The following is a 16,551-nucleotide window of genomic DNA, read 5'->3' on the forward strand; positions in this document are numbered from 1 at the left end:
GCACTTCTCATGCTGTGCTCCTACATGTACAAACAAATGCACCAACACAGCGCACGTTTCTTCTTACCCTTCATTTCAGGTACGCCTGCTAAGAAAGATGTGAACGTTTAATTCTATGCTAAAAGCAAGCATCTTTTGGAAGAAAAATGGCCCTTCTCTTAAATGACACATGGATCTCGTTTTCTCCGGAAAAAGAAGGAAAATGGAGCTAGCTGTCATCACTACAACCTCCCCTGCGTAAGAGGTGGGATTTAAACACAATGTCTGCTTCCCCCTCCCCCAAAAGTGCATCTAATGAGCAGAAGTGGGAACCCGCATTCAGCTTCCCCAGGGCAGAAAAGCAGCCGCATAAGGAATCCACAATTACAGAGAAGAGCGATTTGAAAGTGTAAGCTTAGCTTGAGCTACATCCCCTCCCCACCTGCCCGGGGCCAGGCCCATCCTGGACTCTTAAGGCAGGTGGGGAATGTCCATACCAGGAAGGGGTGCTGAGGAACCCACCACCGCTGCATTAACTCCCTCCCCGGGGCCAGTGCACAGACAAATTCGACCCCGCAAGTACGGCACGTGCCCAGGGAGGAAGCAGACCCGTCCAGAAGCGGCCACTCACTGGGGAGATCCAGGATGGCGGCCGAGAACGTAAGGGGCCAGGACAGGTCTGTGTGAGCGGGCAGCGGGCGAGGGCAGCCGTGCCACTCAGAGCGGGGAGCTCGCTGCTCTCTGTGGCCCCCACTTCCTCTGAAAAGGGGGGGTCGGGTGTTCCAGTTTCTTCTTTCAACTCCAAGTAATGCCACAGGGAGTTGAAAAGCACCGATGTTGAGCTGCTGAGGGCACCATGACCCTCCACATCAACGCTTGTGAGTGCCCAGCGAGCAGAAGAAAACAGAAGCACACCTGCAGGACGCCAGGCAGAGATTCAACACCACTGCTAACCCCAGCGGGCTGCACCGCAGTGTCCCTGCACCTTCCCCAGCCAGAGTTGAGATGTGACACACGTGGAAATATTTCTGCGTGAGAGGACATCCAGAGCAGAGGAAAGGAGGTGGGTTTCTTACCAGGAGCTCCTTTGTACAGACCGCTGGGGCTGCCCATCTGTGGCCCGGATGGGCTGAACGGAGGATAACGTGGGCTCCTTGTCACTGGAAAGAGAAAGCAGAGTGACGAGCTGTTCCCCTCTGCTCCCTCAAGGGGTGGGATTGCACGCTACGAGCTCTGCTTCTTTCTTACCATACGGCGTTTCTGGAGACACAGGAAATGCTGGTGTGGGAGAGATGGACTCACTGCCACTGCTGGTTGGAGAGAAGATCCTGCCGTCGATCACACCCAGGTCTGGGGGATACGTGGTGATCACCGCCTGAAACCGGCAGGGGGCGTTGGTTAGCTGAAGGCCACTTCCAGACAGCTGGGGGCCCCTGGCACCCACGGAGCCAACCCTCGTCTGAGACTGGGGACAGGAGGCTGCCATGGAAAACTGGAAGAAGCTTCAATAACAGTCAAGGTAGAGGGAAGTGTCTTGTGGTCAACATTACACAGCTCATAAGTGGAGTTAGCAGAGAGTCCGTGCAGCAGAGGGAAAGTGAGTGTTAAGTGAAAAAGGCAGGTAAAAGAATCGTCACCTATAGTGTGTCCAGAGATACGCAAAATACCCAATGAATTAAAAACACAGGCACAGAAAAGAGGCTGGTAGGACATAGCCCAGATATTAACACTGGTTCTGTGTGTGTGTGTGTTAAGACTACTGGTGACTTTCTTTTCTCGTCTATTCTAGGTTCCGACTTTTCTACCATGAGAGTCGATGAAACCCTAATTTCATACTGGTGACTTTCTTTTCTCGTCTATTCTAGGTTCCGACTTTTCTACCATGAGAGTCGATGAAACCCTAATTTCAAAGGGTTCATCGTTTGGGGGTTTGCCAACCTGTCTTACTTCAATTCTGAATAAAAGCCTTAAGTACGCCTCCGCAAAGGTGCTCTGTAGATCTCCCCACGGAGCACACATCCATGCGGACCCGCTTTCTTCCTCCCTCCCGGGGACGCCGGGAGGCCTTGGGTCGGGGACTTGGGGTCCTTTGCGATGACTTCTGTTTGCCCTTTGCTGCCACCGTCCAGCCATGGAGCCCCGAGACCTCTACCCACACGACCCACCTGCATGCTGGGCCCCTCATCCCCATTCTACAGATCAGAACACAGAGGCTCAGATGACCGCAGTGAGTGAGGTGCATGCCCGCACGGCTCTCTCGGGAGAGCGGGGATCCCACCCAGGATCCCGGCTGGTGCACAGCTGGGCTCTCCCCAATACCACCTGCCTTCAGGGAGGAACGTCGTGTGTGAGACAGGGGCGAAGGCGGGTGGGGAACTGAACTGGTGATTTGGGACGGGGCTCAGGCCAGGCTCTGGGTGGCGGGGTGCGTATACCTCCTTGGCGTTGTCTGAAGAGAGAAAAGGCGCCAGGCTTGGGGCCTGTTCCGCACTGGTAGTCTTGCCCCAGCCGCATGTGGAGAAGGCTGGCTGCTCCCCAGCATTGCTGTCATACTGCTCGAGGCTCAGCTTCCGGAATCTTCCGCCCAGCGGCTCGTCACCTGTTAGGAGAGAGACACGTGGGCCGCAGGTGTTTTCATCATGGAGGAGAGCACTGACCCTCAGTTAAAACTGACTTTAAAACTTCTCAGAGGCATTCTTTATTTTATTTTTTCCAGTTCCAGAACATTTTCATCACCCAAGATGAAACCCCATCCATGCCCATTACGGGGAGCGTTCACTCCCCATTCCCGACCCCCAGCTCCTGGCAACCACTAATTTACTTTCCGCCTCTACGGATTTGCCTATTCCAGACACTTCATGTACATGGAATCACACGCTCCACGTCCTTTGCTGTCTGACGTCTTTCACCCTGCATGACCCCTCGAGGCTCATCCTGTTACTGTGTGAACTGGCCGTTGTCCATGTTCCTGGCTGTTTCTCCCAGCGTCAGCTCCACCAGGGAATCGCGCCTGGCCGGTTCCCCAGGGCCCGGCACACAGGAGGTGCTCAGGAAGCATAAGGGACAGAGAAAGGCTGGGACCCAGGATCGAGGCTTTTTTCCCCTGGCTAAGCGAGCAAGACAGATTCTTGGTGGTGGTCAAGCTTCAAAGAACCCAGCGTGGGCCCCCTGATGGCCACAGGCCCTGGGACTTAGTCTGAGACCTCTGCCCGCATAATCCGTCTTCCCCTTCTCAGGGCATCTGCGGTCAACTTTGGGGTCACAGTGCCTGCACCTTGCCTTATGACCACCAAGGAGGTAACAACCACTCAGACCAGAGACACAGAAATCTTTCCTTGAGTCACAAACATAAATACATATCCATTTGCCTACACAAACGGTCACCTTCTTGATACGTTGTCCTGCATCTTTAAAAAAAATTGTATCCGTTCTTTGTGACCTCTATGAATCACCTATTTGTTTATGCTCAATCCCAGTATACAGGTATAGTGATATCAGAATTGTTAACCTGTACACCTTTTATTTCCAAGTGTCAGAGATACTTTGTATTTCATAGCTGGTCCACACTGGCTGCTCAGGGGAGCCACGTGGACGTGCAACCGAGGGGCATCCTCAGACTCACGGGGCAGGGAGGAAGCAGCCCCGGCGAGCCGGCCTACTCCCTCCGGAACCGGCTTCTAGGCAGGACCAGGCACTAGGACGGCACCCAGGGCTCTGGGATACGACCAGGCTGGGTGTGACCTACAGCATGCCAGAGCTGTGTGAGAGCCCTGTCTGCCCGCGCCCCGTCAGGGCCAGAGTGGCCCGAAGGCCACACCACCTGCAGAGCTTCAGGGCTGAGTGAGGACCCTGCACGTGACACCCTGACGCTTAACAGCGAGGAATCCTGGGGGGAAAAAAGCTTAATTCAAGCACCAACAGTCGGCATTCACTGTCCCACTGTCCAGTGCAAGAAATGTCACAGATCCTCAGTCCTGCTCCAACCAACTAAGACTCACTTTATGGGGGATGGGGGAGGGGCCGGGGGCTGCAATCGATCTGTGGACTCTCACGACTGGTGGTTTGGGAAACCTGCTGCAGGCTGTTAGGATGGCAATGTTTCTATCGATGATATCCTCTGAAAATTCAGACGTGTTAAGGGTTTCCCCTACAGTTCAGATTTAAGCAATGTAATCCCTACAACTGTGACGGTCACGATGACACTGCATTTAAAGGTGGGGTTTAAATTACCAATGGCTCATCTGGAGAGACTCTGCCCACGGCTGTGAACACGCTGTCACGTGAGCACCCCGGCAAACGTCGTGCCCCTCCCTCAGCAGGACCTTTCAGAAGCTGCGTGGAATTCAAAGGCTACTGCGTGAAGGGAGCTCTGTCCACAGAGGGAGAACACTCAACAGCTGTGTCCAGTGAGGAGAGGAGTGCGACTCCTTCGCGGGCGCCCCTCCCACAAACCCTCCAGCTTCCCGAGGGTCCCTTCCTCGGACAGATGCCAGCTGGGCACGGCCCTCCGTGTCACACGGGAGGACATCTGCTGGGTGCCATTCAGCTGGTGACCCAGCGGGCGAGATCTAAACCCGGTCTCCGAGTGGCCGGCCTCTCCCAGAAGAATCCTTCCACCCCTCCTGACATCCTTCCTCCGTTTCCAACAGCTGCCCGCTAAGACCCGGCCTGGAGGGGCGAGGGGAGAGGGCATTAGGATTCGGGATTTGGAGGCTCGTGTCCACCCTCACCAGCTGGAGGACCAGCCGCAGGGCATCCTCCAGCCCCCGTTTCATTATGTGAAAAATGAGCACAATGCTCGCCCCCTTTTCTCCCCTGCAGAGAAAAACTGGGGTGAGGATGAAATAAAATGGGTTTAACACATGCATACTGACACAGCGCCACTGCCGTCCTGCGGTCCTCTTCTGGGTCCCTCCTCGGGTTCCCGCCCTCCATGAGACCGGCGCTGCAGGACTGGCCCGACGGCCACAGACCTGCCCCTGGATGGGCATCTGGAGCCACCGAGGGAGCGGGTGCCGGAGGCGTGAGGCTGCAGGGAGAGGCTGGCCCCCCGGAGGATCAGGGCCCAGGCACGGGCTCACGTGCTGTCACCGGGGCAACAAAGGTGCAGAGTGGGGACAGAGGGGGCCCGTGCGGGCCTGGCTGCCCTGAGAGGCGGAGCTGCAGGAGCACCTCATCCAAAGAAACACCTCCAGCCAAATCGCGCACTGGGTGCTCAGTGGTCCTTTAACTGACACCTGCAGCCCATCACAGCCAAGAGATCCAGAGCCCGCGCTGCTCCAAAGCCTTCCGGACAAGGGATCTGGGGACGGGAAGACAGCTTCTGTTCAACATGCAGGATAATAAATGGTGTTCTGTGGAAACAGCACATTGCCATCACTCCAACACGCTGTGTGGCATGAAGCCCCAGAAAGGTGCGGAGAGTGTGGGCATGCTCCCCGACCTCAATGCCCCGTGACCTCAGCCCTGACCTTTGAACCAGAGGGTTCCAGGAACTGAGGCCCCATTCCGTGTACGGCCCTGCGTATAAAAACCAGCCAGCACAGCCTCAAGGATGTACTACAAAGGCCCGGCTATAAAAACATGTCCAGGTGGCACCAGGGCCCAAGAGGGAATACGCAGAACTGAGGACGGAGTTCCAGAGAAGGAAGCTTAGATTTGTTTTCTTAACTGAAGGATAGTTTACAATGTTATGTAAATTAGACTTTTAAAACCTCTCTTCAGGTTTCCTGTAATAGTCCAGTTTCAGAGTAGCCGGGGAACTCAGTCTGTCATTTCAGCTGATTCAGAGCCACATGTGGCCTCAGTCCTGGGCTTCCTCCAGATGAGGCCCTGAGACAGCATCTGTGAGTGGCCCCAGAAATGTCCCTATGGAACACAGGGGTTTGCAACCATTTCTTGATTTTCTCTCTCTCAGGCACCAATGAAGATAACAAATAGACTTCTCTTCACTTAAAAATCTCTCCTGGGGCTTCCCTGGTGGCGCAGTGGTTGAGAGTCCGCCTGCCGATGCAGGGGACACGGGTTCGTGCCCCGGTCCGGGAAGATCCCACATGCCGCGGAGCGGCTGGGCCCATGAGTCATGGCCGCTGAGCCTGCGCGTCCGGAGCCTGTGCTCCGCAACGGGAGAGGCCACAGCAGCGAGAGGCCCGCGTACCGCAAAAAAAAAAAAAAAAAAGTCTCTCCTGTAAAGTGTTCTTCGTATCAAATACCACCTCGAGTGCCTTCACTGAACCTAAGTAATAGGACATGTGGTTCAGCAATTAGGGGTTTCATTCTTCAATAATCATGGATCAATACTTCACTGCTCCCCGGCCTGCAAGAGTGTGGTCACAGGTGGCCACCGAGGTTCTATGCCAGGACCAACGTTGAGAGCAGGGGTCAGGGCACGCACACGAGCTCCACAGGGGACCCCGTTTCCAGGCTGTGACCTGCACAGAGCATCGCTCTCCCTGCAGAGTGTGTCTTCCCTTCCCAAAGACGCAAAGATACAGGCACCACAGTCATCAGAGACCAGGCCCCCGCAGGCGACAGATCCTGCCCTCCTATCAGACTGCGGTGTAGACAGGAGGGTCCCCAGCACCACCCCGACCCCAGGGTGATGCTCCTGGAGAAACGAGGAGGGGTGCACGACGCAGCCGCGGCGCCAGGATATGCCCGCATGTGCCCACCTCTGCCCGGGAGGAAAGCGGGAAGCAGAGTCAGGCCGCCTCACAACAGCCAGGCGGTGTTGCTGTGTCGTTTCTGCCAATGAGGAAAATGGGGTCTCGAGTTGAGACATGCCCTATCACACACAGCAAGCTACAGACAGGGGTTTGGTGCCCCGCGGAGCCGACCAAAACCCCCCCACTGCACACTCCACTCCCCCAGGGTGGCTTGTCCTCGCCCACCGGTGCCAAGCGAGGGGCAGGTCAGCCAGGAGGTGCCACTGTCCCCTCCCACTTCAAAAAGCCTGCTCAGTGCAGACGGTGGACCACAGGCCTGGGAGGCGCGGCCCACCCACACAGACAAGTGGTGCTGTCGGCACCTCAGTGATTGATAATGGCTAACGCGGATGATGGAAGGGACACCGGCTGAGATCGGGGACCCTTCCTTCTGCCCATGTGCCAAGGGGCAGTTGACGCGCGCTTTGCTTCTCAAATCCTTCTACCCCTCAAGTGAATTTCAGATTAACAATGGCTTCTTCCTTACAATCTCTGGAAATGCCCCCTTTGGCATTTGAGTAAAAACACTGGCTGGGGGTGTAGTTCCCAGAGCAGGTGAGCGCAGAGCAGCCTGGACCAAAGGTAGGAGGAGGCGGGTTTTAGAGGCCTTCCTGTCCGAGAATCGTTGGTCTGACGGTGGAAGTGGGGCTGGGCAAAGGGCATGTGACCCCAGGCCCACCTGCTGGCTGACACCGGCTCCCCGGCCCGCTCGGGCAGGCCGACTCTGGCCAAGCGCGGAGCAGGTCTGCCTCTGTGCCCACTGGACGGTCCGACAGACGTCTCGGGGATGAAATGAGGACTGGTCCAGGCTCAATGAGATAAATGCACCAAGAGCCAGTGCAGGATACAAGCCCACAGCGAGAACCCAATGTGAAAACTGCAGCCACCAAACACGCCAGAGGAAGACTCATGCAGTCACTGAAAATCCTGTGTGATGGAATGTGAAGGGAGAAAACATGCTAAAACATTACGTGAAAAGAGCAGCGTGGAAAAGTGAGCATGTAGCATTCTATCTATGAATTCATTTTGATTTTTTAAAAATAAGAAAATGTACCAACATGTTCACAAGTGGCTGTCTCTGGGTCGTGGAATTCTAGGCACTGTGAAGAGTTTTCTTTTTAAAGATCTATTAGGTTGGCCAAAAAGTTCGTTTGGGTTTTTCCGTAAGATGTTACGGGAAACCGGAACGAACTTTTTGGCCAACACAATATATCTTCTAAAGTTTTCACTAATCATAGGTCTTACTTTTAAAATCAGGAAAACAAGATCCAGGTCATCTTTAAGAAGAATAAGTTTTCTTTACATTTTGTAGAACTCTGAGTTGACCTCACAGACGTTCCCAAGTCCTTCTCTACTAGTTCTAATTCTAGTAGAACTAACTCTGTACTAGTACAGGCACACCTCATTTCACTGCACTTCGCGGATACTGTTTTTTACAAAGTGAAGGTTTGTGTCAGTCCTGCATCAAGCAAGTCTATCGGCACCATTTTTCCACGGCATTTGTTTACTTCGTGTATCTGTGTCACATTTTGGTAATTTTCACAATACTTGAAACTTTTTCATTATTATTATATTTGCTATGGTAATTTGTAATCAGTGGTCTATGATATTACTACTGTAATTACTTTTCTTGTTTTGTATTTTGAAATTAAGGTATGTATACTTTTTTTTGGACATAATGCTATTGTACACTTAACAGACTACAGTATAGTGTATACATAACTTTTATACCCACTGGGAAACCAGAAAAATCTGTCTGAGTCACTTTATTGAGGCGATATTTGCTTTAGGACGATGGTCTGGAGCCCAACCTGCAACATGCCTGAGGTCTGTGCCCGTATTTAGTCTCTATGTGAAGATCCACAAACACAAACGTGTTCGGTGTTTGATTAACCTATCATTCTGACAAGTCTGCCATGTGTGATGGCTGGATCTTCTCGTGAGATACAGAGACAATCCTATGGGAGGTGGCTTTCTGCACCAATAAGCTCAGAGGAGCTGTACAAGTTACCTTAATTTAAAGAGAGAAGGACTAGGGTGTCCGCGAGGTTGGGACGTGAGCACCGCTGGGCGGGGGCCCCCACCCCTCGGGTCATCCAACAATGGCCAGATGCAGGCTGCCCACCCTCTCCAGGGAGGGCCTTGATTCCATTTCACTTGGCGAGTTGAAGTGTATTCAAGAATACACTCCATAAATCCGGCCATGACCGTATCTCTCCTTCTCAGTAGAGAAATCAGATCCAAGAAAAGAGGAAATAGGAGACCGAATGAAAGCAGGACAGAGTCGCTGCACTGAAGCCCTGTGCCTGTGCCGGCTGGGACCCTGCAGGTGGCTCAGCAAACTGCCCCCTCCCACGGGCCTTCCTCAGGCAAAGGGCAGCTGGAGCCGGTGCCCCTGCCCCTGCCCTGCTTGGCCCAGGTACGGCCACTAGAAAACGCCCCAGGACACCAATGCCCTCCAAGTCACAGAAGCGGTAGGGCTCAGTGCAGAAACCATGGCAATCTAGGACCACAGAGTTACCAACAATCTCCAGTGACCCGCACATCCCCGCACGAGCCCCGCTCACATTCCCGGCTGCGGTCTCCGTGGAGGGTCGGTGTGGGAGCAGCTCTTCCTGTACAGAACGCTGTCTTCCGGTCTCGTGCTCGGGGTCTGCTTTTTTCCGCCAACACGTGGCACTGTGACGTGGTCTGCAATGGCCACGCAACCAGACACGGCCCACTCCTGGCCAGTCCCTACGCTGGTCTTCAGACTCCTCTCCTTTCCTCCTGTCACCGGACACGATGCACTCCGGGCCTCGGCACCCACCTACCCAGGCTGGAAAGGGGGGCAGGTGTCCCCAGGTGTTCCCCTCACTGCCACTCCCAAAGACCTGAGAATCTCACATGCCGTGGGGCGGCTGGGCCCGTGAGCCGTGGCCGCTGAGCCTGCGCGTCCAGAGCCTGTGCTCCGCAACGGGAGGGGCTGCAGCAGTGAGAGGCCCGCGTACGGCGCAAAAAAAAAGCCTACCTTTTGGATTGCAAAAGTGAAAACCCTTTCAACTGGGGAACTCCAAAGTGCTTGGTTAGGTGGTAGCATTTCCTCTAGAATGACATATTTAAAAGGAAATGATTGTGTCCAAAAAGCTAGGAAGGATACCCTTCTACTATAAGAAATTTCAGGAATACGCTCATGTTTTTTTTTGGTTTGTTTGTTTTTGCGGGGGGCGCAAAACCCCCCCAGGGTGATGGAAAAGCAAAGGTACAGTCACAGGCCAGTGTTGTCCAGGGAGATGGGGGGAGCCCTGGGCACACGGGGAAGCGACAGTGGTCAGGGAAGCATTTCAGGGAGAATGTGACCCTGGGCTGACCTATGACAACCCAGAGAGCCCCTGACAGGTGGAGGCCACTGAATGAGAGGCCAGGCCTCCTCGGGCTCCCTGAAGGAAGCACTGTGCCCCGTGTTCCCACCCGCTCGCTCTCGTGTGTCCCGAGGGCAGGAGGCAGCGTGCAGCTGTACTGAGACTGGTCAGCATTAAACACAGCCTGAAACCACACGCTCTAACTCAGGTTCAGAACAGCATCCAGAGTTGTCATGGTGACACCGATGGGATCCCACGTGCCTTTGCTCACCGCCTGGCTCAGTGGGTACAGGCCTGATTGGGCCGCTGAGAGGAAGAGTGGGTTTCAGTGGACAGTGAGTGAGGGGGCAGGTGTGAAGTTAGAGTTAAATTAGCCACAAGCTCAGGGACCGTGACCAGAGCGGGCAGCCAGAAACCAAGCACGAACCCCTTCCAGAACTGTGTGACCAGGGCCCTATGCATGGAGGGAAGGAGGGGAAAGAGACGGAAGTGGCGGCTGCGAGACGGTGTCAGGCAGACACCCACAGAGGAGTCCGTGGCTTTGAGAGACTCCAAGGGATGCAAAGATGCATATACAAAGCAGATCAACGAAGAAATTATTCTAGGCTTTAAAAACGTACTCGCTTTTTTTGTGTTAAAAAACACATAGCATTACGTTTACCACCCTGACCATTTTTAATGTTAAGTATATTCAGACTCTTCTGCAACAGATCTCTGTAACTCTCTCATCTCGCAATACTGAATGGAAGATAACTCAGCTGAGGGGTATGGACGCGTTTCCTTAAGCTCTACTCTGCTAGAGCTTTTCAGACAACATGAGTGAACCCAAACCCAGACTTCATTAGACCTGTGAGCGTAACACCCGCCATCTAAAGGTTTGTCTATGGCCAGGCCACCCTCACCGTTTGAAACCCACCGAAAGAGAACCAAAACGTAGTTCCAGTGAGTGCGCACTTTGTGTTTCCCAGAGGAAACCAGCGGAGATCATCCTTCACTCTCTTATTACTGAGGTCGCCTGCAGGTGCCAAGGGTGGGACAAGCCCTCTCCTGCCAAGGACACAGAGCTGCTAGGTCCCACACGCTCCACTGCCGGCTCCTGCAGGGACACCAGGGCCTCTGCCCCCTGGACATCCCCTGACCTGAAAACAGTCATCTTGTCTTGGAAGGGCGATGCGGAAAGGCCTGAGGGTGGAGAGAAAAGACCTGAGCCCTCGCTCTTTGCTCCCCACGTCCCCAGACCACACGGTCTGCAGCGGGTTCTGACCCTGATCCGGGACCCTCTTCCGGGAAAGGCCTAAGAAATAACACAGGCTGGCCACGCAGGAAGAGCCCACGGGCCAAGTCTGAGCCTCAGTCACCCGCCCTTTCTGACCTCGAGCTTCCTCTCTGTGACTGGACGTCACCCCCCATCTCATTCGACCAGAGGAACCAGTAGTGCCTTGAGCATGGACGATGCTGGCGGAGACTTCTTGGTTTGTGGAGCCCAGCTTCTCCTGGAAGCATGGGGGCTGCCCCAGAGCCTCAGACGTAGAGGAGGAGCCTCGCAGCCCCCGGCCGGGGTCCATGGCGGCCTGAATCCTGCTACCGTGGGTGACGCCGGGGTCAGCCTGAGATGCCTTCCCCAGCCGTCAGAATCTGCGGCCTTGGGGAACAGAGGAAATCCTGAGGGCAGGCATTCTGTCTCATGACGGACGTGGGCAGGGTCCACGCTCACCCCTTCTTCCCTCTTCTCCGTGCACCCGGATTTCCGGTCCTCGAACACACCTGCACGTCCACACACCTGGGCCCTGCCTCTCCGCAGCATCTGCAGAGCCTCCACAGAACTTCCTCCTGGAAAGGCCCCGCTCTCTTCTCCTCGATGCTCCTGGCTCTCCTGTCGTGCCCCTGTGGGCTCGTGCCGCTGCGGCTCCCGCCCGCGCTCAGGGACCCTACACTCACGGTGTGGCCCCACGGCTGAGGATCTCAGGTTCTCACACTGGATCCCTTTGGTTTGGGTTTAACATATAATATTTTTTAAATAAATTTATTTGTTTATTTTTGACCGCGTTGGGTCTTTGTTGCTGCGCACGGGCTTCCTCTAGTTGCAGAGAGCAGGGGCTACTCTTCGTTGCGGTGCGCGGGTTTCTCATTGCGGTGGCTTCTCTTGTTGCGGAGCACGGGCTCTAGGCGTGAGGGCTCAGTAGTTGCGGTGCACGGGCTTAGATGCTCCGCGGCATGTGGGATCTTCCCGGACCAGGGCTCGAACCCGTGTCCCCTGCATTGGCAGGCGGATTCTTAACCACTGCGCCACCAGGGAAGCCCCTTTAACATATAATTTAAACTGACAGGCTTTCCACTATCAATTACTGAAAGTTGATATATTGTGAATTTCCTTCAGCATAAATGAGCTCTCTGCCACGGAGCACTCATGCAGGGATGTCTGTCTGTCTGCAGAAGCACATGGGGAGCCCTGGCACAGTGTCCTAGTGCCATCTGCAAGCAGAACACGGGGTCTGCCAGGGTCCGACAATTGTGGGTTGGGGGTTGATGTACCATGAATAAAATATTTTGACAACAGGAAACAAGGAGCCCATAGGTATGAGGAGAACAGAGCTGGCTTCCTGCCATCCGTGGATTCATAAACTTCACAGATTGAGTCATTTCTTTTGTTGCTTGGGTATTGTCAGTTGAACTCTCCCCTTATTTAAAAAATGTGATCCAAGAAACCCACCGTTGAGCAGGGCTGCAATGCAGCTGGGCGACCTGGGGGCTGGGGCGGCATGAGGCCACAGCAGCGCCCAGACGGGCTGTGGCTGAAGCACGGTCTGGTGTCAGCCCAGAGCAGGGGAGCTGCAGAGATGCTGAGCGCCTACAGGGAGTGAAACGCCACCACATCTCAACCCATTTTACAAGGTCTCAGAGGGCTTTCTGAGACCCCACCTCTGAGGGGCCACTCTCGCCCCATGGGTGGGGACTGGCTCCCTACACTGCCCATGATAAATCTCGCTAAGGTCCCCATGCCAATTCAGCAGAGACACATGGGTCTTTGGAGGGTCACCTGCATTTCCACCAACACCAGATGCCCTCTATTTACAAACATTCCACGTGTCAGGAAACAAAATGAGTAAGTCACTGGCACTGCCCTCCAGGGGTTTCGATCTGGTGGCAAAAACTGAGTTTAGTGGAATAAGGGCTCAGCCATGAGATGCATAGTGAGACAGATGGAGGCTGTTTACACATTATGGTGGGCATGAAGGTCAGGCGTGACGCAGACAAGCTTCAACATAGCTCCTAGAACGGGGCAGGAGCTGTGTGGCAGTGGTCACTATCATCTTTACCATCACCATGACCACCATCATCACCATCACCACCACCATCATCATCACCATGACCACCATCATCACCACCCTCACCACCACCGTCACCACCATCATCACCACCACCATCACCCTCACCACCACCACCATCAACATCACCACCACCGTCACCACCACCATCATCACCACCACTACCCCACTACCATCACCACCACCACCATCACCACCATCACCACCACCACCATCATCACCATCACCACCATCACGATCACCACCACCACCACCACCATCATCACCATCACCACCATCATCACCATCACCACCACCATCACCACCACCACCATCCTCACCAGTATTATTATTGTGCTGACAGCAAGTAGACTTTCTCAGAAGATGCTTAGCCTTCACATATAACTTTCATCTCAGAAATAACCAGAGCCACAGTGGGCATGCTGCTGCCTGCAGAGCTGGTGCAATGTGAGCTGTGCAGGACACGCAGCAGTCCCCAGAAGGAGCTCCAGGTAATACCATTCCCAACTCTCTACCACCAGGTAAGTGGTGGTCTTTCTCACCGTCAGGACATGATCTGCAAAGAGTGAAGGATTTCACTAACTTCAGGGTGCTGAGATCTCTGCGACAAACCTCTATTTACAGCCAGAATTAAGACGCCGTGCAGCAGTCAGCGTCTGGGGGCAAGATGCAAGGCAGGCCAGGGAGGGTCTCCCTTAGAAGATACAGCGTCTTGGAACTTTCCGGCCTACTTTCCATTTGTGTGCGAGACTTGAGGCCACTCTGGTCAGATGCTGCCCCACATCAATAGGGCTGAGCATCAGGCACAGACATGGGACAATGCATCTGCGGCATGACAGCCACCATCCTGGGAATGTCAATGGAGCCTTTCAGATTCATCGTCCCCTTCCTACTCAGCACGGTAGAACCGAGAGCCACATGTGGACCAGCTCAGCTCGGCAGCCCTGGCCTCCCCCACCTGCTGCTCCGCGGTATGTGGGATCCTCCCAGACCAGGGTGATGGCGGTGATGATGATAGTGGTGGTGATGATGATGATGTGTGCTGGGGATCTGGAACATCTTCCAAGCACAGGTTTCCAGCATCCCCAAACCTTCTGAAATGTTCCACAACTCAGAACCAGTTGGTTAGTGGTACACTTTTATGACTTTCCGTGCCATCTAGTGATTTTTTTTTTCTGCTGCTGGCTGATCTAGCTTTTTGCAACCGAGAGGTGTAAATACTGACATTTAAATATTAAAATCAAATGGGCTCCAGTGTCCTCTATACCAGCCAGGGAGGGAAGGAAGTTCTCTCTCCACCTCAATTCAAGTGGCCGAAAGCTACAGACGTGCACATTCTTTTGATGGGATTTCTATCGATACAAGATGTCCCGGAATGAGAGCCAGAAGTCTGCATGCAGGCTGTTCTGAGAACCCTTTACACCATCCAGATCCTTTTCATCAATGTAGTGCAAGTCTCAAAGGCACTACACTTCCCGGCTTGGCACTCTCCTAAAACAGGAGCTGACTCTGGAGTTGAAAGCCAAGCTCCGGGTTAGAAGGCCAGTCCTCGTGCTGCGAGCTATGAGCTGCCCCGTTGGCAGGTGCTCATCGCTGCTCAGGCTTCCTACCAGAAGCTCACGTGCAAATTTCAGAAAGGTCTCAGAAGATTAGCACACACGTTGCTTATACCTAATCTACTGACATCACCATAGTTTTAAAAGTATAAAAGAAAACCGGCAAAAACCGAGGTTCCTATCAAACATGAATGGATTAATAAACACTCTAACTGAATTTGCATAATTAATAACCTAACGTGCTGAATTTTACGGGTCTGTTGAAATAGTCAAGTCCTTTAATTTAAAAAATGTCATTATTTTTATAAGACAAGGAACTAGAAAAGATCTGAAGTTAAAATTCCAATAATTACAGAGATGAGTTTATCAGGTAATTTAAGAATAGCTAACGAAAGGGTGGAGGAAATGAAGAGACTTTCTAACATCCCAGGCTCTATGTTTTATTGCTACAAGAATAAAGGAGAAGTCGTCACTAGGGACTGAGTTCCATCAACTGGAAAACAAATGAACTAAAGGAGGCTGTCAGACTGTACCTGAGCCTTGGAATCCTTCTCCCCCTATACACTCACTCGGCTGCCTCCAACTGCTTCCAAATCTCGAAGGAGGTATTAATCCAAAAGAAAGGTTTCTGGTTTTAATTTTTCCAAGCAATTTCTTTTAAGTAGGTTTGGTGAGATAAGAGACAGGATGAAGATAGCTTTGTTCCCAATGAAACCTCTTTTTTTTTTTTAAAGAAGATGTTGGGGGTGGGAGTTTATAGACTTATTTATTTATTTTTGCTGTGTTGGGTCTTCGTTTCTGTGCGAAGCTCTCTCTAGTTGTGGCAAGCGGGGGCCACTCTTCATCGGGGTGTGCGGGTCTCTAGCACGGTCTCTCTTGCTGCGGAGCACAGGCTCCAGACGCGCACTCAGTAGTTGTGTCTCACGGGCCCAGCTGCTCCGCGGTATGTGGGATCCTCCCAGACCAGGGCTCGAACCCATGTCCCCTGCATTAGCAGGCAGATTCTCAACCACTGCGCCACCAGGGAAGCCCGTGAAACCTTTTTAAAACTCAGAATCTCGGGCTTCCCTGGTGGCGCAGTGGTTGAGGGTCCGCCTGCCGATGCAGGGGACACGGGTTCGTGCCCCGGTCCGGGAAGATCCCACATGCTGCGGAGCGGCTGGGCCCATGGGCCGTGGCCGCTGAGCTTGCGCGTCCGGAGCCTGTGCTCCGCAGTGGGAGAGGCCACAACAGTGAGAGGCCCGCATACCACCAAAAAAAAAAAAAAAAAAAAAAAAAAACTCAGAATCTCCTGAATGTGTCTGATTCTATGAATTCATACGTCCAAATCCTTCCAACTATTTAGCTGCTGCTCTTACTACTGTTGTCCTACAGCTACAGGGTGGAGTCTGATAATCTACTCCCAGGAGGCTCTTCCAGCTCCGTCTAGCTCCAAGTTACTTACATCCAGGGGCACAGGTACTCAGGGAAGAGGGGATGCCATGCACTTATGATCCAGGTACCCTACAGGGGCGTGCGGACCAGCACGTCCTGCACACTTCCACCAGCCGGGTACGTGATAGGGTTTCTTTTAACAGATAGAGCGAACAGAAATTCAGAGACTACATCCTTAACCCAAAGCCACACAGTCAGCCAAATGCACAGC

At 53.4% G+C, this 16,551-nt stretch overlaps 1 protein-coding gene across 4 annotated transcripts in view; it reads right to left on the minus strand.

Moving 5' to 3' along the window:
* TNS3 (tensin 3) overlaps positions 1–16,551 on the minus strand; it is a 226,770-nt gene that overhangs the window by 54,396 nt on the left and 155,823 nt on the right. For all 4 annotated transcript variants that reach the window (XM_032643771.1, XM_032643770.1, XM_032643768.1 and 1 more), the window contains 3 exons: positions 2,415–2,578; positions 1,228–1,354; positions 1,056–1,139 (listed from right to left, as the gene is read on the minus strand). In XM_032643771.1, coding sequence (XP_032499662.1) covers positions 1,056–1,139; positions 1,228–1,354; positions 2,415–2,578 — 375 coding nt within the window. The remainder of the gene's footprint in view (positions 1–1,055; positions 1,140–1,227; positions 1,355–2,414; positions 2,579–16,551) is intronic.

The sequence above is a fragment of the Phocoena sinus genome, chromosome 9 (genome assembly GCF_008692025.1).
Source record: "Phocoena sinus isolate mPhoSin1 chromosome 9, mPhoSin1.pri, whole genome shotgun sequence".
Lineage (NCBI taxonomy): Eukaryota > Metazoa > Chordata > Mammalia > Artiodactyla > Phocoenidae > Phocoena > Phocoena sinus.